General features: G+C 44.0%; 1 protein-coding gene across 1 annotated transcript in view; it reads right to left on the bottom strand.

The window, feature by feature from the left end:
* Window positions 1–22,513, bottom strand: part of ADAM17 (ADAM metallopeptidase domain 17) — a 597,876-nt gene that overhangs the window by 94,372 nt on the left and 480,991 nt on the right. Inside the window, exon 15 of the mRNA XM_085610726.1 lies at window positions 18,709–18,839. Within this exon, the coding sequence (XP_085466852.1) occupies window positions 18,709–18,839 (131 nt within the window). The remainder of the gene's footprint in view (window positions 1–18,708; window positions 18,840–22,513) is intronic.

Genomic DNA, 22,513 nt, shown 5'->3' with positions numbered 1-22,513 from the left:
TATCTCAGGCTGTGTGGCAGGGCCATTGCGGGCTTCCTCAGGGAAGGTATTGTATATATTAGATATTTTCAATAGGAAGAAATCGGCAATCTGATTGCACCACTCCACAGAGCTGATAGGAGTGGTCAGTGTCCCAGAAGCGTCTACATCTCTGCTCAAATGCAGACTGTACTTCAACTCTCATTTGTAGTCAGGCCTGTACACCTTTTTCTTTGCCACAGATGCTCCCAGCTCTCAATTTCAGGTTCAGTATAAAAAAGGTATTTTCTTTTCACCATTACACATTTCCAAGGCTTCTTTAGAGCTGAATGGCCCATGTGCTGAAGGACTTTGGTGTGTTGGATGAAAGCCCTTCTCCTATGTGGCCAACTTAGCTGATGCTTGGCCACAACCACTACTGTAGCTTCTTTCAAGGCTTATCTTCTAGGATCTCGGCATTTACTGACTGCCTTTTCAATACTTTCTTTATGCACTGAGGGGCTTTTGTTACAGCCTCTACACCTCCTCTACTGTACGTGTACTAAGGTTTTGTAGTAAACATTCCCTGTGTACTGTGGCTCATCTAAGAGTTGTAGTCATAAACATTGTATTATTTGATTGCTTTTTATATATATATATATTGTATTTTGAGGGGTTTTGTTCATTTAAAACACTGAAAAAGAAACATCCAAAAAGGAGTTGAGATTTCCCCTGAAGAAAAGATTTTAACTACAAAGCTCGAGGTAGAATTTAAAATCGGAAATGAAATTTTCTCTGCATTTAAGTAGAGCGAACAGAACTCTGACTCAGAATTGCAAGAGAAGCATTTAAGACTTATTTCACAATGTCTACTTAATATAGAAAGTAAGCTCAGGAGTTTAAGCACAGTGTTATAAGTACAGACACAAACACTCATAAAGAATCATCTCAACACATCTCTCAGAACTCCAGCTTCTGTCTAAAAAGAGAGGGCAGTCCAAACCTTATTGAACATCATAAGTTACCAATTCTAGGTGAGCAAAAGCCCCATACCCATGATCTGAGTAGGGTCACTGACTCCTTCAGAATTTGATTGCCCAGGTTATTAAAACCATCTAACAAATCCTAAATAAAAAGCATCACACTTTGTTTATTGCTATTAGAATCCACTCCATAGCACTGCCCAAAATTGGGACCATATATTAAAAATAATGGGGCGACCCGGTGTCCCTCAAAACCTGGGTATTAGTATTAAACAAAACAATTGGTTCTGTCGGGATGTATACAATTGCTTAGGGTACTGTTTGTAAATACAGAGAGCAAATACTTATTCACAGAACATAGAGCAATGATTCACAACAGGAAAAAACACACACGAAATAAGAATTAATAGCATATTCTTAAAAGAGTATTAAATAATAATGGCTGTCACGGTTACAAATTCAATTGCAACAAGGAACAATAAGTGACCGGGGTGAAAAAAGTGACATATAGTGATTTAGTGATATGAACAGTACACTATATACAAGACAAGTACCTGAGATAGAAAAAGGGGGGGAGAGGAACATTTTTTGAAAAATTGTTGTCCTGCTGCTTTTTGCACATGTGCTGCAAGATCCAATAATAAATTAAATCTTGATCATGAGGGCTTTGCGGACATATATGGCATGCCGACGTTTCGACTCTGAGAGTAGCATCAGAGCATTCACGGATTGGAGCTGGAACTGTTGCTCATTCGTACACATTAGAAGGACCTATCATAGTCCACATACTGCGACAACATCACTACATTTGCTGCAAAGGCAGACACATAGCCTTTATGCTAACCGAAAATAAACAGGACTTATTAATGTTTTTATGAGGACCTTTTAGCTTGAACATATTTTTCAAATACCACTATTTGTGAGAAAACTAAGGAGTGACCAAGTACCTTAGGACAACGCTTTGGCAATTGATATCAACTCACGCCTTAAATGTACCCAAATACCGCTCTACCTAGAATATAAGCGTTGATAAAGTTACGCATAGTAACGAAACACGTGTCGGCTGTCTTGGATTGCTTCCCCGACTGGGCTTTGTTTTGTGGCTTCTTCCCAAATACAAACTTTGGGAAAACTCTAGGACTAGGATCTTCGCATTGGGCTACTACTTTGTGTATAATGTCCCAGCAAAAATAGAAAAATATGTTATTGGAACATTGATAACGTGTATTTGAACCGTGTATGATGTGTCTGTAATTACTTTGAAATCACATACATTGTGCCTTAAAATTATATGCAATTATCTGACACTATATTTCTTTGACCATATGAAATGAAACTATGCAAATAATGTCTGCTTTATGATGTTCTTTTTTCTCCTAATGGACATTTTATGCTACACATGATCCTTCATTTATGAGATAGAATACTAGTCATTGATATAGAACCTATGGAATCAGCCATTTAATTGTTCTAGAAAATTTGAAATCTATGTGTCACTTCCATTGTAACATTAGAGTGCCGAGGTATATCTGTGTGAAAACAGTAGCATCAGAGCATGACTGACTCATCCTTTGTACATATGGGCAAAACATACCATCTGACCCAGCATACCAATTGCAAGAGTAACAACGTAATGTATGCCATACAATGTCCTTGTGGGAAGATCTATGTTGGCCAAACAAGGATTCTTCAACATCGCAGCAGAATCCGCTGCAATGTCCAGGGGGCTACCCTGGTGGAACATTTTTCCACAAGTAACTAAAAAGAATGTAGGTGGATCCACACTCTTGATTCAGTAAACACAGGGTTAAATGAACATGAGGAGACATATAAACAAATGGCTAGATTGTAGTACCCTAAAAAACACACTAGTCTCCTGAGTACACTATTAACTATTAGGCTTACGCGTTAGACTTTATTGCAAGTCTCTCATATGTCCTAATACTTATAATTTTTGTGTAAATATGCGGATTTGATTTTGTGTTTTAAGATTACATCACGCTACTTCCCTGATGTTTTTAATATAATTTTTGCAATTTTTAAGAATGTCTTACTTGCTCCCTTATAGCTCAATGGAGCCGCCATATAGCGTAATTGCCAATCCTCATTGAAAGCTGTGACTTTTATGTATATTTGCGCATTTGACAATGTGGTTTTAAGAATATGTCACGCTATGTTTTATATACGTTTTCTAAATGTCACAATGTTAAAACGTGCATTACATTCACACTTTCCCTGTGAGAAATAGCTCGACTGAGCCGCTAGGTTGTAGCACGCTTGCTGAAATTGACATGGCTGGTTTGACAGCTTCATTGAATTTTTGCAATTTTCAAGAATGTACGACTTGCTCCCTTATAGCTCAATGGAGCCGCCGTACAGCATCATTGCAAGCTGTGACTATCATGTATATATGCACATTTGGCAATGTGGTTATAAGAATGTATCAAGCTTTCATATACGTTTTCTAAATGTCACATAGTTGAAACGTTTGAACTCCAACTCACTACATTCACATTTTTCCTGTGAGAAATAGCTCGATGCACAAGTTACTACTTGTGTAACGATATATCTGTAAGAGACATCAGTTAGTGATAGATTCCTTACCTTAGAATATCCTCAGGCGTCAGACTGGATCCGGAATGTTTTGCTAGCAGGACCCCTGCGCGTCAGTAGGTGGCGTCGAGCGGCTCCGCGTCCGTCGCTGGCGTCGTAAGCGCCAAGATGATGTCACGGAGACTACTTAGGGGCCACCCATGCGCGCGGACGTCAGTTCTGTACACGACTTTCCACATCAGGAACGCAGAGCCATGCAAGAAACTGACCAATGGTGCCATGAAACTAGGGCCCTAAAAGGGGGATGACCTTAACCCTAGAAATCAGGTCGCAGAACGGGGAGGATGGGTGGGGCGGTAAGGAATCTATCACTAACTAATGTCTCTTACAGATATATCGTTACACAAGTAGTAACTTGTGCATCTGAAAGAGACACGTTAGTGATAGATACCTTACCTTAGAATAGATACCCCAGCAATACCAACCCCGGTGGTGGGTCTGCGAACAAGATTACACCAGAAAGTCACGGAGAACAGAACGGCCAAAGAAGCCGTCTCTCCGGACCGGACTGTCAAGGCAGTAATGCTTGTTGAACGTGTGCAGCGAGGCCCACGCAACTGCATGACAAATGTCCTGCAAGGGAACGCCGTGTCCTAAGGCAGTAGTGGCTCCCGTTGCCCTGGTAGAATGGGCATGCAGCCCCACAGGAGGCTCCTTCTTAGCCAACAAGTAACAGGCCTTGATGCAGAGAACGACCCACGAGAGATGGTCCGCTTGTGCACAGCCCGACCTCTTTTGGCGCCCACATAGCCAACAAAGAGCTGGTCATCCACCCGGAACTATCGTATGCACTGCAGGTAGAACGACAGTGCACATTTTGGGTCCAGACGGTGGAGCCTCTCTTCCTCTTTTGAAGGATGCGGAGGAGGAAAGAAGGTGCGCAAAGTGATAGTCTGCCCGATGTGGAAGGGCGTGACAATCTTAGGCAAGAAAGAAGGACGGGTCCTTAAAACCCCCTTGTCCGGATGAACAGAAAGGAAAGGAGGTTTGGAAGAAAGTGCCTGGAGTTCACTCACTCTTCTGGCAGAAGAGATAGCTACCAGGAAGGCCGTCTTGAGAGTGAGAAGACGGAAAGGACAGGTATGAAGGGGCTCGAAGGGAGCGCACATCAGATATGTCAAGACAAGGTTTAAGTCCCATTGAGGCAATATGAACGGTACAGGAGGAAACGTGTGCGTAATGCCTTTTAGGAAACGGTTAACAACCGGGTACTTAAAAAGAGAAGGCTGATCTGGAAGCCGTAAAAAGGCGAAGATGGACGAAAGATAACCTTTGATAGTGCCAAGAGCAGGGCCCTGCTGGGCCAAAGTGGGAAGGAACAGAAGGACTTCAGAAAGAGGGGCAGAAAGGGGATCCACAGCCTTAGCTGTGCACCATGCCACAAACTTGTTCCACCTGCAGGCGTATACCGTCTTAGTGGAGGGACGCCTGGCTGCCAGAATGACATCACCGACTTCGGGAGGAAAATCGAAAGCTGTCAACTGTCGCTGCTCAAGCTCCACGCATGGAGGTGGAGGCTGGACAGGTTCGGGTGGAGGACCGTCCCCTGCTGCTGCGACAGAAGATCCTCCCGAAGAGGCAGTCGGATCGGGGGATCGATTGCCATGCTGAGTAGCTCGGGATACCAGTATCTTCGTGCCCAATCTGGAGCCACAAGGATGACTTGGGCCCAGTTGCGCCGAATCTTCTTCAATACTCTGGACAGAAGTGGTATAGATGGAAAGGTGTACAATAGACCGCAACTCCACTCGTGACCAAAAGCGTCGCCTAGCGAGTGCCGCCTTGGAAATTCCAACGTGCAGAACTGAAGACATTTTTCGTTCTCTTCGGTGGCGAAAAGATTTAACCAAGGCTCTCCCCACTGCTGAAAGAGACCTTGCACCACGTCCGAGCTCACACGCCATTCGTGATCCATCAAGCACCGGTGGTTGAGTTCGTCCGCCCTGGCGTACAGAGAACCTGCCAGGTGTTGAACCATCAAGGTGATGCCTTGATGTTCCAGCCATGTCCAGAGGCGCAGAGCCTCCTGACATAGGGTCCAGGACCCCACCCCACCCTGTTTGTTGCAATACAACATGGCGGTGGGGTGTTCTCCGTGAACACCTGCACCACACTTCCCCGGACAGAGGGAAGGATTGCCTTCAGTGCAAGTCGGATCGCCCAAAGCTCCAACAGATTGATATGGAGCCGGGATTCCACCGGAGACCAGAGGCCTTTGATCTCCGCCTCTCCCAAGTGGCTTCCCCATACCAGGAGGGACGCATCCGTCACCACTGTGTGCTCCGGTTGGGGAAGGGAGAGGGATCTGTCATTGAGCCAATCGCGATTCGTGAGCCACCACTGCAATTGTCGTGCAGTGCCCTCCAAGATCTGGACATGATCGGACAGGTTGCCCTGATGCTGCGCCCACTGGAACTTCAGGTCCCACTGCAGAGCCCGCATATGCCATCGGGCATGTGTCACCAGCAGGATGTGGAGGGCATCAGGCCCAGAAGCCGGAGGGTCATCCTGACTGAAACCCGGGACAGAGGCTGAAAGATCGGAATCATAGCCTGAAAATCCCGGACTCGCTGCTCGGGAGGATAAACTCGAAACAGCGTCAAATTCAGAACCGCTCCGATGAAGGAGAGCTTCTGAGAGGGACTCAGGTGCGACTTCGGCACGTTGATGGAGAACCCCAGCACATGCAGGAGGTCGGCCGTAGTCTGAAGGTGGTTGACGACTGCCTGGGGCGAGCCCGCCTTCAACAACCAGTCGTCGAGGTAAGGGAAGACTGACACCCCTGACCTGCGCAGGTGAGCCGCGAACACCGCCATCACTTTCGTGAACACACGAGGGGCGCTGGTAAGGCCGAAGGGGAGCACGGCAAACTGAAAATGCTCCTGGCCTACCGTGAACCGCAGGTAACGCCGGTGGGCCGGCAGGACGGGGATATGAAAATTTGCGTCCTGCAAGTCCAACGCTACCATCCAGTCTCCAGGGTCGAGGGCAGCCAGGACCTAAGCCAGAGTCAGCATTTTGAACTTCTCCTTCCGGAGGGAGCGATTGACGTTCCGGAGGTCAAGGATGGGGCGCAGGCCCCCTTTGTCTTTCTTGGGGTCCAGAAAGTAGTGGGAATAACAACCACTCCCTACTTCCGGCCCAGGAACTCACTCGATGGCCCCCTTGGCCAAGAGGGCCGTGACTTCCTGGAGAAGTACCAAGTGATCCCCCGACATGCGGTGGCACCGAGGTGGCATGGCCGGAGGGGAGGACTGAAAGGGAAGGGAGTAACCTCCGCGGACGATCTGCAACACCCACTTGTCCAATGTGATATCGCGCCAGGGGGGGAGGTGGTGGCGGATCCTGCCACCCACCGGCGTGGGGTGCACCCCAAAGCTCAGATTAGCAAGGTTTGGAGGTAGAAGCGGCGGAGGTTGACCAACCCCCACGTTGATTCCCAGACCCGCCTCTGCGGAAAGCCGTGTCCGCAGCCGCGCTGAGGCTGGTTCTGCACATGCTTGCTGAAGGAACCTGCCTGGGCGCCTATGCCGTGGCCACGAAAGGAACGAAAACCAGGAGTGGCCGGGCTCTTTGCAGAAAGACCCAATGACTTGGCCGTGGCTCGCGAGTCCTTAAAACGCTCCAGTGCACTGTCGGCCTTATCGCCAAACAGGCGAGTGACATCAAAGGGCATGTCCATGAGCGAGCTCTAGACATCGGGCAAGAACCCGGTAGACCGCAACCAGGTGTGGCGGCGCAGCGCCACAGTCATAGAAATCGCCCTACCCAGTGAGCCCGCGGTGTCCAAACCACACCGAATGGCGAACTTAGCCGCATCTTTCCCCTCAGGAACAGCTTGTGACAGCACAGCGTGGATCTCCTCATGACACTGAGGCAACACCTGCGCAACTGTATTCCACACTGCGTGGGAATAGCGGCCTAATAAGCAGGCGGTGTTCACTGACCGCAGCCCCAAACTTGCCGAAGAGAACACCCTCTTACCGAACTGCTCCAGCTTCTTAGAGTCCTTATCCGGCGGGGCCGTAGGAAAAGCACTCTGACGTCGAGGCTTGGATGACCAGGCTCTCAGGCGTAGGAGGAGTGGTCAGAAACGTGGGGTCGCCAGGCACCGGGCGATGACGCCTGGCGACATTCTTATCCACAGGGGTCCCTGTGGATGGCCGCAACCAAGTGTCCAACAAGATGTCAGTGAGAGCGTCATTAAATGGGAGCAGGGGCTCTGATGAAGTGGACGCCATCTGGAGCACCTCAGTGAGAAAATTAGTTTTGAGGGCCACCGTAGGAAGATTGAGGTTGAGGACCTCAGCTGCCCGACGGAGCACCATCGTGTAGGAGGCGCCCTCCTCCATGTAGGCGTGGGAGAGGCAAACCCCGGGTCAGAAGAGACGTCGAGGTCGCCGGCGTCCTCCAAGATGTCCACCCAGTCCTGCTCGGAGTTACACTGACAGGCAAGAGGGTCCTCGGAGCCCTCCCAGTCGTCCTCCACCTCTGTTGCATGGGGAACAGACCGCGGCAGCAGAGCTGAAGCCGGAGAAGGAACATATACGGCATCGGAAACGGCACCGGCCGGGGCCGAGCCGGCGCCGTATCCCAATGCAGATCCCAGGTAGGAACAAAATGGTCCTGGAACCGGGGCAAGGACGGGACAAAAGGGACCCACTGCGGTACTGGAGGCGGAGCCGAGGGTGGCGCCAGAGCTGGCAGCGCTGGACCTTGTGGCGCCGGGGCCAGAGCCAACGGCGCGGGTTCCTGTGGCGCCGATGCTGGACCCGCCGGCGGCCCCACAGGATCCGGACACGGGACCGCGGGGACTGAAGGCGCGCCGGCGGGAGCCTGATGCCTAAAAAGGTGGTCCATGGTAGCAAGAAATTCTTGCACCTGTTCAAGAGTCGCCGACGACCCGAATAAGGCGGGTAGGCCGCGGGACTCCCAGGCTCCAAAGGAGCCGCAGGGGCAGGACCCCTGTCCCCCTCGTCCGCATCCGAGGACCAACAGGGGGACGCCGGAGAGCAAACTCGCTTCTTCGACTTCTTTTTATGTCGTCGCTTACCCGAATCCGAGGGCGAAGACTTGGAGCCTGAGGAGCGACGACTGCGGCCCCAAGAGCGTTCTCGGGAAGGGTCCCTGGACCTGGAACTGTGCTGGGACGAGTGGCAGGCTTCCAGCAGCTTCCGGCGCCGGTCCCTCAAGGCCTTCGGGGCCATGGCCCGACAGTTCCGGCAGGACCGGGAGTCGTGGTCGGTCTCCAGGCAGTAGAGGCAAACATCGTGGGGGTCCGCCACCGACATATTGCGACGGCAGGCACATGACTTAAATCCAGGGGGGGCGTGGCTTGACGCCCGAGGCGCATGGCGGTGTCCGGGTAAGGCTCTCGGTGTGACTTGGCGGCACCGCTTCATATGCCTTCCCAATGCGGATAAAATGACGCTTGCGAGCGTCGGAACACCTGCTGATTGCTGCGCGGCCTTTTTCGTTTCCGTTTTTTAACGGAATAAGAGGAATTTCCTGAAGTGAGTCCCAGTGTAGCGGCGACGCGTTTTCGCGGCCGCCATTTTGTTTTTCCTGACTTTGTGTGGTGGCTCTTTCTAAAAGATGGGCTTTATTTCTGAGCTGCTTTTTATGTATAATGCGCCCAAATGATGGTGCCTTCACGTTTTTTCTCCTTAACTCCCCTCACCAGAGACTGCTCTTTTCAGTTATAACCATTTTCCAAGTACCTGAGGAGAGGCAGCCATTTTGTAGCCTATCCTTCATTTTTCAGCCTACAGTGTAATTTTTTCTTCTTTTTTCGTTTGGCGCTTCATCAATGACTTTGGCTAACATTTGCTTGCGCTGATCTGATGCTTGCTGGATATATTGTTGATATAAGCTGTTTGACTAGAGTTGTTTTATCTCTGGCTAGTGCCTGCTGTGACCACGTTCTACCCCTTTTTGAACAGTTCTTCCGCTTGGAATATACTCTATGGGTAGAATTAAAGGCACTATCTCTAAGCAACCCTCGTCTAAGCGTATTTTTATCAAGAACTCAAAACTTTTCACTGCATTTTCTAACTTAGAGGAGTCTTTGTTGGCGCCAGCTCAAAACCTCCCGGCGAATATGGATCCTTCTCCCCCGCCAACATCCTCTGGGAAATCTGTTACCAAGCGACTCAAACAAAGCCCTCCTTCTCCACCTAAAGCAACTTCACCTGTTTCCATGGAGACATTGTTGGACGAGATTCGAGCCCTTCGACCTTTTATGGAGGAAACGAACAATAAATTGCAAATTCTCACTGATACTTGGTCTCAACTCGACACAAGACTTATAGCAGTCGAGAATAACATGTCTTCTCTTACAGAGACTGCTACCACTGTAACTCAGCTTCAATCACAAGTGCCTGTACTCCAGCGCCAAGTTGAGGACCTTGAAAATCGCAATAGACGGAATAATCTGCGCATTTATGGTCTGGTGGAGGGATCAGAAGGCTCAGACCCTCCTGCCTTCTTTAAGACTTTCCTACCCAAGATTCTTCATATGCCAGCAGACACCGTTCTTAACATCCAGCGAGCCCACAGATTAGGTCATCCTTCCTCGACTACTTCAACCTCACAGAGACCAAGAGGTGTTATCCTGTATTTCTTGGAATACACAGACTTGTTGAAGGTCCTGTCAGCGGTTAAATCTTCTCAGCGTGTCACTTGGTCTGGCTCCACTTTGTTTTTTGCACAAGACTACGCCAAGTCTACTGCTAACAGGCGTAAGGCCTTTCTTGCCATGAGACCTGCTCTTTGTTCCATGGGAGCGCGCTATGGGCTCTTTCACCCCTGCTTATTCAAGGTTACGTTCAATAACAAGACGACATCCTATGAAGACCCGCTGCAACTTCAAAGTTTCATAAACTTTAGCAAGACAGATGCCATGGATGCTTCTGGATCTTCGTCCTCCAACATTACTTGACTTTGTTTTTTCTTATGTAGATTTCTCATTCAGTACTTTTTCTCTCTATTATCTATGTGCTATCTGCTATTTCTTTTGGTGTTGATAGTGCTGTAATTTTCACTTGGTATTTGATTGTATTATTCGTTTTACTTTATTTTATGTAATCCTATCTTTTCATTATTTATTGCATTAATCATTCTGTCGTTTTTGTCCCATTTCACCTCCGCAGATATCTTCTCTTTTTGGTTTATTGCCCCTCGTCCTCCGTCCGGTCAGCCCTGGACTTGCCGTCTGTGTCATGTGGCCTCACCCCTTCCCCTTATTTCCTTGAATCATCTTTATGTGAGTATGTTCCCTGTGCATATGCTCTTTTCGTGTATTTCTTTTTGCCATTTACTACTGTTCCTCTTTTTCTTTTTTCCCCTTTCCCTTCTTTATCTTTCTCTTGCATTTTCCGTATTCCAGTTTCTCTTTTTTCTTTCCTTTCTATTTGACTCCTCTCAAATTCATACCTTTTATTCACTGCTTTTTCCCTTTATTGACTTTATCACTTTTACTGTTGTTCATTTTTTCCTCTCCTACCTTTTTGTTGGTATGTATATGAGTTCTCACTCAACTATTGATTTTATTCTTATAGCTGTATCTTGCATTGTATGTTCATGGTTTAGTGATTTGATTCACACTCAGTCAAGTTCAGAGTTACCACATGGAATGTTAAGGGATTGAATCATCCTATTAAAAGACAACGAGTTCTATCCCATTTAGCTAGATTAAAAACTGATGTTGCTTTCCTTCAAGATACCCATTTATCTGACACTGAAGCGTCTAAATTAAAGAAAAGTTGGGTTGGTAAAGTATTCTCTTCTCCAGCTTTTGGTAAGAAGAATGGGGTTCTCATTTTATCTCATAAAAAGTTTACTGTCTCTGTTATTTCTCAAGAGATTGACTCTGGGGGCCATTGGGTTATTGTTAAGATACTTATTGATAAGATACCGTTGGTTTTCTTTAATGTCTATGCTCCAGTTTCTGTTGATAATACTTTTTGGTTGCGGATTTCTGATAAATTACTTTCACTTGATGATGATTATATTGTTTTTGGAGGTGATTGTAATCAAATATATGACCCCATTTTGGATAGGAATTCCCCAGTCAGAATTGTACATAATAAAATGCATTCACAATTCACTTCTACCATTCATCAAAAATCCTTAGTTGATATCTGGAGATTGTGTCATCCTGATTTGCGAGAGTACAGTTTCTTCTCCCCCCCCACACAAATCACAGTCTCGAATTGACTACCTCTTTTTAAGTAAATCTTTAACGCAACATGTTCTCCACTCTGAAATAGGCTCCATTTTAATTTCAGATCACGCCCCGGTTTTTGTTGAGTTTGACCTAATTCCTTACTCCTCATCTACTGGACGTTGGCGATTTAATAATTAATTGCTCATGGATCCTAACTTTTCTAGCCAATTCAGTTCTTTTGCTTCGGAATTCTTCACCATAAATACAACTCCTGATTCCTCTCCTGCTATGATTTGGGACTCCTACAAGGCAGCTGCAAGAGGCTTCATTATCAATGTTGTTTTCCAGAAGAAAAAGAATTCTGAAAAACGCTCGGCTCAGTTGCTTGCCCAAATAAAAAAACTAGAATATGCCTATTATCATTCTTACTCTGAAACTTCCTTGAAGGATCTCCGTACTGCTAAGATTTCTTTTAATAAATTCTCTACGGAAGCAGCTTCCTCCTACTTATTGAAGAGTAGTGCTCGTTACTACGGGGGTCAAAACAAAATGGGGAAATTACTGGCTAATTATCTAAAAGCGCGGCGGGATCGAGTTCGGATAGATTCTCTGACTAATTCTAATGGGGACACGCTTCTCAAAGATGAAGATATCCTATCTGAATTTATGTCCTTTTATAAAAAACTCTTTACACTCCCGAGACCCAACCACTTAATTCGGACCTATCATCTTATTTTCAATCCATTAGTCCGCCCCCTTCCCATCACATTGATTTTGACTCACTACAGATTGATGTCACATTGGCGGAAATTACCCATGCTGTTTCGGTTTTACGACGAGGTAAGACTCCTGGCCCCGACGGATTTACCATTGAATTTTATGATCATTTCTCGAAGCTTCTTCTCCCACAACTTCTTTCTCTATTCACTTTCTTTATTGAGAATGGATCGTCTCTAGGCACTTTTCAAGATGCTATGATTTGCTTAATTCCTAAGGAAGGCAAAGACCATTCTTTTTGTAAAAACTATCGCCCTATATCTTTAGTTAATACGGATTACAAAATTTTTGCTAAAATTCTTGCCTTGCGTATTGACCCTGTTTTGCCTGAGCTTCTTGGACCGCAGCAGTCAGGCTTTGTTAAGGGTTGTTTATCTTCTGATAATTCTAGAGTTTTCTTCAATGTCCTTAGCAAGGCTTCTTCCATTGACTACCCGCTTACTGCCATAGCGTTGGACGCTGAAAAAGCCTTTGACAGGATTGGTTGAGACTTCATGTTCTATGCTCTAAAATGGATAGGGTTCCCTCCTAAATTAATCTCCTTGATTTCTCTGTTATATTCTGGTCCCAAAGCATCTATTTTTGTTAACGGTAAGGTCTCTGATTATTTTTCTCTTTCTAGGGGTGTACGTCAGGGCTGTCCCCTATCCCCCCTCTTATTCGTAGTTGCGTTGGAGCCATTTCTCACTAAAATTAGGCAAGATGTTCAAATTACGGGTTTCCAGCTGGGTACCCATCAAGTTAAATTGTCTGTTTATGCAGATGATATTCTTTTATATTGTTCCAATCCAGATTCTTCTCTTCCCCCTTTCCTTTCTCAGGTAGATGCGTTTTAAAAAATATCGGGGTAACGTCTAAATCGAGACAAGTGTGAAGTTCTACCCCTTAATGTCTTATGTCTCAAACACTATTTTACTCAGACTGGCTTTTCCTGGCAACCCTCAAAATTGAAATATTTGGGTTTATGGTTTTCCCCATCCATTTCAGAAACTTTGAAACAGAATTTTGATTATATCACTAAGAAACTAAGTGATTCAATTACTAAATGGCACCCTCTTTTTCTCTCCTGGTGCGGTAGATTAGAATCTATTAAGATGATGCTTGCTCCCATTATTTTATATTCTCTTTCAATGATTCCTGTACATATTCCGGACTATTACTTTAAAAGAATAGATCGCATTTTGTTAAAATTTCTTTGGAAGGGAAAACCCTCTCGAGTAGTGGACTTAAGTGGTGGACTTAAGTTTCCTGATTTTAAATCCTACCATTATGCGTTTTCTCTAAAACAAGCCTCTCACTGGCTTTCCTCTGACTCTCCTACCTATCCCCCGATTTGGTTGCGCATAGAAAAATTCTTCACTTCCCCCTTTGGTTTTCTAGAATCCCTTGCCTTCACTGCTAACACCTCTTTTTTACGTCCTTCTGTCATCTCTCATACACATAAACTGATAACCCCTCTTATGCCATCTTCCTATCCTTCGCTTGTTTCACTTTCTCAACAACCTATCTGGCATAATAAATTGTTACGTATTAAAAATCGTGCTTTTTATTGGAAATCGTGGCATTCTAAAGGGCTGGTCTGGATTTCTCAACTCTTGTCTGATGATAAACCTTTATCTTTTTCAGATCTTAAATCTAACTTTATTCTTCCTAACTCTTTTAAGAAACAATATGATCTTTTACTCCCTTCTCTCCGTCAATATCTCTCGTTACTTTCCCCTTCTTCTGATCTTCCTACAACATGTTCTACATTCTTTCCGTTATTAAGCCCCTCCCCTTCTGCTTCTTCTCTTTACAAATGTCTGTTATCTTCTTCGGCACGGTGTAAAACAAAGACTGAATTGGCATGGGAAAGAGATCTATCACAATGCTGGTCTATCTCCATATGGGATAAATTATGGTTAAAGATTCACAAAACCTCACGGGCGGCTAACACGACTCAAACTCTTTATTTTGTGTATCAGCGTTTATTATACTCGCCTGCAACTTTGGCTTCTTTTTCCTCTAACACCCCATCATCATGCTGGTCCTGTCCTTGCCTAAAGGCTGATTTAAAATACATGTTGTTTGAATGCACAAATATTGACAAATTTTGGGGTTTAGTTTAGTCCCAAATTAATAAAATATTTCACACTAAGGTTTCCTTCTCTCTCCTAAATATCTTTCTAGGTTCTTTATCCCCCTCTTGGCCTCAATCCCCATCACATTCTCACCTAATTGACTTGCTACTCGCTATTGCCTTACACTTAATCACCTCTAATTGGAAACATGCAGACAAAGTTACTTATAGAGCTTGGTGGAATGCCCTCTGTTTCCATCATAGACTTGATACTAATTATGTTACCCCTATATCATTAGCAATTAAAAGAGATTTGCTTTGGCTCCCTCTCACTACATATTTATCTGCCTCTGTTTCTTCAAATACTTTAATTTCTACTATTGTGAGAACATCAGATGATGTCCGTAAACCGCCGTGATTTTGTTTCGTTGTCTTTTTATTTTTATTGCGAAATTTAATACTGTTTTTACATATTATACTTACACAATTATATCATTATATCCTTTTTATAGTTTTAGTTACATGCAATGCTTTATTTTATTGTTATAGCTTGCTTTGAACTTTTTCACATGACATTTATATTGTTTCCAATCCCCCCCCCCTCCTTTTTCCCCATTTTCTTTTCTTTTCATTCTAGGATGCAATGTTTATTGTAACCTGTTTATTTCTCATTCCTTATTATGCATATTATGGTTATTTAGGTTCTCTTAATTGTATATTGTAATATCTTTGTGGTTTCAATAAACTCAAAGCTAAAAAAATAAAAAAAAAGACAAATCCAGGCATCCCTACGTGCACCAAGGAGAAAAGGAGTCAAAAAGTCTCAAAAAGTGTAGTTAAAAAGTGACTAAGGTACGTGCTCTAACCAGATCTGCGCTTGCTGGCGCGGAAAAAGAAAGAACTGACGTCAGCACGCATGGGTGGCGCCTAAGTAGTCTCCGTGACGTAATCTCGGTGCTTACGACGCCAGCGACGGACGCGGAGTTGCACAACCCCACCTGACGCGCAGGGGTACTGCTAGCAAAACGTTCCGGATAAAGTCTGAAGCTTGGGGATATTCTAAGGTAAGGAATCTATCACTAACGTGTTTCTTTCAGATATGTTCTTTTTGACAGCTTCATTGCGCTGCTGCACCACGCCGTCCACGTCATATTACGTGCCGGATGGACGCGCCTTCTATTTACTAAGGTGAGACACGAGTATTTCAGACCGGGTTTCTTGATGGCTAGAGTTAGCGAGTCACAGCGCTATCGAGTGACTGGATATTTAGTCATCTCCTTTTATCTCTACAGCAGCCTGAATCGATAGGTTTTTTCATGACACCCCAACCGGCTGGTGTAGGTCCAGTGAAGCTATAGATGAGGTGTGCCATACTTCTTGTTATCTTCCTTTTCGTAGTATGCTTAATGCGGAATCATAAGCTACATTTTTCTGAAAAATCACCCATTATTTCTCTTAGGCTCCAACCGGCTGGTGAAGACCTTTTTGTCATTTCCTGACATATTGCCAAGAAATACTGATCACTACAACCTAATCACTGCATTCTGGTAAGAGAGATCACCGGTTGTTGTTTGTCAGTCATTCCTTACAATCCTCCTCAGTCTTTTAACAGATGCCTTTGTTATTTGCAGATTTCATCTACTAAGACTTCTGCATATTAGTAAGCTCTCCCCTGGCTACTAAACAGTTAAAATGAACATCTGTTTAAAACACACACCTTAAAACATAATTTCTATTTAATTTTATAGGCTGTCCATTCATCTCTCCATAGTCCTGAAGAAGACCCGCTCTGATGCACCTGACGGTTGCGCTACTCTCAGGGTCGAAACGTCCACATTCCATATATGTCCGCACAGCCCTCATGATCACGATTTAATTTATTATTGGATCTTGCAGCACATAAGAAAAAAGCAACAGGACAACACTTTTTCAAAAAAAAATCCCCTCCTCCTTTTTCTATCTCACATGTACTTGTCTTGTATATAGTGTACTGTTCATATCACTAAATCACTATATGTCACTTTTTCACCACGGTCACTTAGTGTTCCTTGTTGCAATTGAATTTGTAACGGTGACAGCCATTAGTATTTGATACTCATTTAAGAATATACTATTGATTCCTATTTCGTGTGTGTTTTTTCCTTTCGTGAATCATTGCTCTATGTTCTGTGAATAAGTATGTGCTCTCTGTATTTACAAACAGTACCCTAAGCAATTGTATACATCCTGACAGAACCAATTGTTTTGTTTAACAAAATTGTGACCAGTCAAAATGCTTAAAAGCAACCCTTCTTAAGAAATCCTCAATATCCACATATTATATATGAATAATCAAAAGGCCACTTGACAGTCTTGTATATGGCAATTGCATTTATCCCGCCTCCAAAACAAATGATTGTTGTTTGTTTGTGGTCCCAGAGAATCCCACTAGTGTGCTTTTTAAGCTAAATAATTCTTAATTTTTTTCAAAATAGAAAAAGAACAAAATATCAATTCATCACAAATGGAGGTTGGAGCTTCATGATGGCAACTAGAGTATGCTATTAGCAGAACACAATGTGCTGGACAATCCATAAACAAATGGATTCTTTTGTATCAATATTCTTTTTGCTTATAAGCATTTAGCATTGCGCATTTGACTAGATCTTTTATAAGACTATCTCCTTGTATCTGTAGTTATCTTGTACATATGTTTTAACATCACTTACAGAAACGCTTTATAAGCACTAAGTCAGGGAGAACAAAGTAAAAACGCACTAAAAGTAAACAAAACAGTATTTGTTTTAGGAAGATTTTGCAACTGATTCAAAAATTTCTAAAATAGTTCCTCTCTATATTTTGAATTCAGTACCAGAAAATGACCACTAAGCCTCATGTGGTGTTTCATGGCTATTTTAAAGTGGCAGATCTTAGGTTGAGGGGAGGGCCTTCCACTGTTCAGGTCCCAACAGTACAAATTACTCGACTCTTGAAATGGGTTGAAGGGTGTTTAGAAACGTAGAGGATGTGTGATGCGGACTGAAGGATTACATACAGGTGTGCAAAGAAAAATGGTCTATGCAAGTGCAGGGTGCAGAGGGGAGATGAGCAGGGCAATCTCATGTACTTTAGTGCCATGGGTGAAGGATACTATTTAAACCATCTCCTTCTCATCATGCATCACCTATGACACGACACTTCCCTCTATTTTAGTTCTGCTCCATGTGCATCTTGTTAACTCGCAATAAGATTGAATGAATAATGATTTTTATAGCCAACAAGATAGCAGAATGGGCTAAACACTAAATAAAGATGACTGGGTGACTTGCAGTTCATGGTTTTAAATCTCAACAGGAATAACTCAGCCCTACATCTTTCCAACGCCAATAAAGCACTACTAAGCTGGGTATTCATAACGCCCATCATGTAAAGGGCTAAAATGGCAAAGCTGCAGGATTAGAAGCTACATAAATAATAAAATAATAATTTATATATCACTACATAATATGCAGGGGCCTTCTTGAAATGAAGTGGCAAATGTTACATTTTTTAGCACACTTGAGCAATTACACTTCACAGCCCCTAGTAGGATGCAGACAAAGCAAGATCGAGAAATGGACTGTATAAGGTCTGATATGATCAATTTGCCTTATGTTCTAGTGTCTTTATAGTCATGGGATGCATCAGCGAACCTGAGCTGTGCGGCAGAGTTTCGACCGATAACCATCAGAAGTTGGAGGAACCCTATCACATACAGGACCATGACCAAATCTCACAAAATTAGTTCAGGTTGACTAGGCAAATTCATAGTTCTCAAAGTAGACATTGTATGTTTTTTTGAGCATACATCCACTTCAAGCTCATTGTGTTTATGTTCTACTTAGCTCCATTTAGTGAAAGGATCTTTGAATGAAATCTAGACTTATGTTTACAAAATTCAAATCTTGTAGCATATTTTATGCAGAGATGTTCAGGTGACTACTACATTAATGACTATTTTGTGCTACCTCTAGTCAACATGACCATGGATAGCTTTTGATAGGTGAGACCTAAGAGAGACAAGGAGAACATAACATACTTCTAATTGAAAAAAGAATAATCAGAGCAGCAAAAATCAAAACTCCAGCTGGTAAGACTAGTAAAAATGTAAGGATAAAACGTTTCTCACTTACATTGGAATCACAAAATCCAACAGTGCAGGGCTTTCCTTTACGCAGGTACAGAAAATGTTTATCGGCATCAACATATGGACTGCATGTGCCATTTTCATCCCGGCAGCAAACTTTGCAGGAGTTTTCTGTAACTAAATATAAGAATGAAAGCATATTTCTTCACAACCCATAAATAAAATAATCTCACACTGCTGTTCTTGTTTTGGTGTTTCGAAGAGTTTACCTTCCTTGTCAGACAAAACACAAAATACATAACAATGTCAGTAATAAGTACTGTTACCACCTTGCCTTTGATTGTCTCACATATTCTGCTGATAAGAACATGTTTTGAAGTTTTACGGTAGGGTTACACTACATTGTCACACCTTGAGTATACTTGCTTATTTTAATCTTTTAAAGTGAAAAAAGTTTTTATATTACTTTTTTCTGTTACACATGGTGGATAGCCTGGAACATATATCTTTGCATTACTTTGTTTGGTCCGCAACAAATATGTTCTTTGTAGCCATTTAATGAGGACCTGCCTCATCCGCCTTATAAGCAGAGCTATCCCTGTGCAGGTTCTTGAAAATGTTATCTTCAAGTTTGCTCAGTAATTAGCCAAGTACCAAGTGAAATGTTTTTGACTGAAGACTGTGTGAGCAATAAAAACAATTCTCAAATACAGGCAACTATCAATGCATAGGCGAGACAGGTAATGACCCTTGGTATAAGTAAATAACATTGTACATCATTTGTGTCAGGCTTTAGTTCTGGATGTTCAAAAACAATTCAGCAGTTCACAAAGTCTCCCAGACGATCTCTAAATTCAGATGACAAAATGTGTGGACATTGTTATTCTGTGGCCACACTAGACAGCCACCAAACTCTATGTAAAAGCTTAAACAATCCATGTACTTGGACACTGGTAGCCCCTTACTCCTTTTCGATCGGGTCGAAGTATATCTGCTAAACCTCCAGTGTGGGCCAAGCACCCTTTCAGTCTAAGGATTTTCTAAGTCAAAAGTTTAATTTCAGCATATTTTAAAGGGTCTCAGAGATCCTTATGATCTTTCTTTGGATTAACCAGTTTTGGTCAAATCCCATTAAAGGCTCTCTGGCAAGAAGATCAGCGCACGTAGAATAAAGCACCCTGAAGGTACTGATTCTTCACTGCTACTTCTATCAGTCCCACTCCTCCTGTCACCTGTTTGTAGCAGGATCGAAAAGTAATCTCTCCCAACCTAGCTTTAGGGACTGTTTAAAGTTCTGGAGCTAAAATCTACATTTCTTACAGCATAAACATCCTAACTATTCTGTGAAGAAATCCTGTTAATCCCAAATAACAACAATATTATTTTTTATAAAAAACAAAAAACAAATAGGGCTCATTTTAAAGATCCCTGTCATTGAAAGTTCAATGTGGGCTCTCTTGTGGGAGTCACAAATGCGCAGGCAAATAATTTCAGCTCAGCAGGCTGAGAAAGACCATCGCTCCCATGAACAGGACCAGAACCCAGGTGATCACTCTCAGTCTGGACACCGAGACACATTCTGCCCTTTCTTACATGCAGACATATCTCCTACAGATTATGTCCTTCTAGATATTTACCAATGGAATGATCACCAACTCTGATAAACCTGTGCTAGTCACCGTTTACCTACAGCTTCTTATCCCACCCAGCCTGTGTATATAAGGCAGCTATTTGTAGCCCCTCAGCAGGGTCATAATACGTTGCAAGTTAGCATATGGCTGGCTGCTATTTTATTTATTTATTTATTTATTTTTTGCTATTTTTAAAGCGCGCAAATACCTATGCAGGTGTCTCGGCGCTGGCGATCAGAGAACTCCTTACTCTTTAAGGGGATTTAAACAGAGGAGAAAAGCCACGTCTTGAGGCTCTTTCGGAACTTAATGAGGGTGGGGGCAGTTTTTATATGCAATGGGAGGGTGTTCCATAATTTAGCAGTGGCTGTAGTGAAGCGCCTATCTCCCCAAGTAGCTTTTTTTGTCCGAGGGACAGACAGCAGAAAGGATGTAGAGGATCGAAGTGTTCTGCGATGCTCCAGTGGATGAAGAGCTATTTTTAGGAACTTAGGCCCTGGGTAGTTCAGGGTCTTGTAGGCTATGCAAAGAGCCTTGAATTTTATTCGGCTCCTGATGGGTAGCCAGTGGAGCTCTTTGATGTGATGGGATACTGATGTGAATTTGGGGATAGAAAGTAAGATTCTTGCGGCCGCGTTTTGAACGGTTTGGAATTTGTTGAGGACTCCTTCTTGCGCGTTAAGAAACAAAGAGTTACAGTAGTCCGTTTTTGAAAACACTAAAGTACTGATAAGTGTTTTACCGGCTGACTGTGGTAGGTATGGAAGAAGTTTCTTGATCTTTTTGAGTGTATGAAATGCAGATGATACAACGGCATTTGCGTGATGGTGGAAGGTCAGTTTGTTGTCGAATATGACTCCCAGGTTGCGAACCTTAGTCACCGGTTGGGGGGGGACTCCCAGCTCCGGTGGCCACCATTGTGGGGACCATGCTGGTTTCAAGCTCCCGAATGTCATCACCTCCGTTTTGTCAGAGTTAAGCTTGAGGCAGTTTGATGACATCCAGGAGCCTATTGCCTTCATGCCCTCCTGAAAGTTGGCTGACACGCTATCTCCGTTATTGTACACCGATAGCACTAGTTGCGTGTCATCGGCGTAAGTTGTCAGGGCAATGCCATAGGATTTTATCACCCTCGCCAAGTCCGATACATAGATATTAAAAAGCGTCGGACTTAGCGAGGAGCCCTGTGGAACGCCACAGGGGAGAGAGAAGGTACGGGAGGTGAAATTGCCCATTTTGACAATCTGCGGCCGATTGGCGAGGAACGAAGCAATCAGGTCTTTAGCTGTTCCTCCTATTCCCAGAGCTGCGACACGGTCGATCAAGGTAATATGATCGACCGTGTCAAATGCAGCGGAGAGATCTAGGAGTATCAAGACAGCTGCTCCTCCCTTGTCCATAGCTGTTCTTATTTCGTCCGCGGCTTTCAGTAGTGCCGTCTCTGTCCCATGTCCCTGCCTAAAGCCGAACTGTGTGTCATCTAGCAAGTTGTTGTCATTGATGTATTTTGACAGCTGCAAGTTGATGGACCTTTCAAAAATCTTTGCTGGAAATGGGAGACAAGCGATAGGTCTGTAGCTTGCTGGTAGAAGAGGGTCAAGCGTAGGTTTTTTCAGTAGTGGCCTTATGATCGCTTCTTTCCAGACTGAAGGATATATTCCTGTTGCGAACATTGCGTTGCATATGGTGAATAGTGAAGGGGAAATTGCTTCCGGTATGCGGTTAAGAATGGAAGGGGGACATGGGTCAAGGGGGGAGCCGGATTTAGTACTGGCTACTAGACGTTGAATATGGTCTTTATCTACGGGGTTGAAAGACAATAGAGTAGATGGAATGCTAGTATTAGAGAGACTCGCTGAGGGTAGGGGGGTAGATCGTGAAAAAGTCTGGAAGATGGAACTAACTTTTTCCTCGAAGAACCTGGCCAAGGCATCAGTCAGTGGTTGAGAAGCCTCTAAGGGCGGCGTCGGGGGGTTGGATAGGGTGGTAACTACCCTGAATAGTTCTCCTGACGAGTTTTTTGCCTGATTAATCTGAGTGATGAAGTGATGACTTTTCTCGGCGGTTATCGCTCTTTTGTAAATAGTGAGGGCATTTTTGTAGTTGGATTTGTCTGCCGGGCTATAATTGCGACGCCATTGTCTTTCAAGGTTTCTGCAGAATTGTTTCTGCATGCGTAGAGCTTCAGTGAACCATGGGGCTGAAGGTGTAGTTCTATTT

This window comes from Triturus cristatus, chromosome 6 (assembly GCF_964204655.1).
Source record: "Triturus cristatus chromosome 6, aTriCri1.1, whole genome shotgun sequence".
Taxonomy (NCBI): Eukaryota; Metazoa; Chordata; class Amphibia; order Caudata; family Salamandridae; genus Triturus; species Triturus cristatus.
The sequence above is the reverse complement of the archived record's forward strand: the minus strand, read 5'-3'. Positions and strand labels throughout refer to the sequence as shown.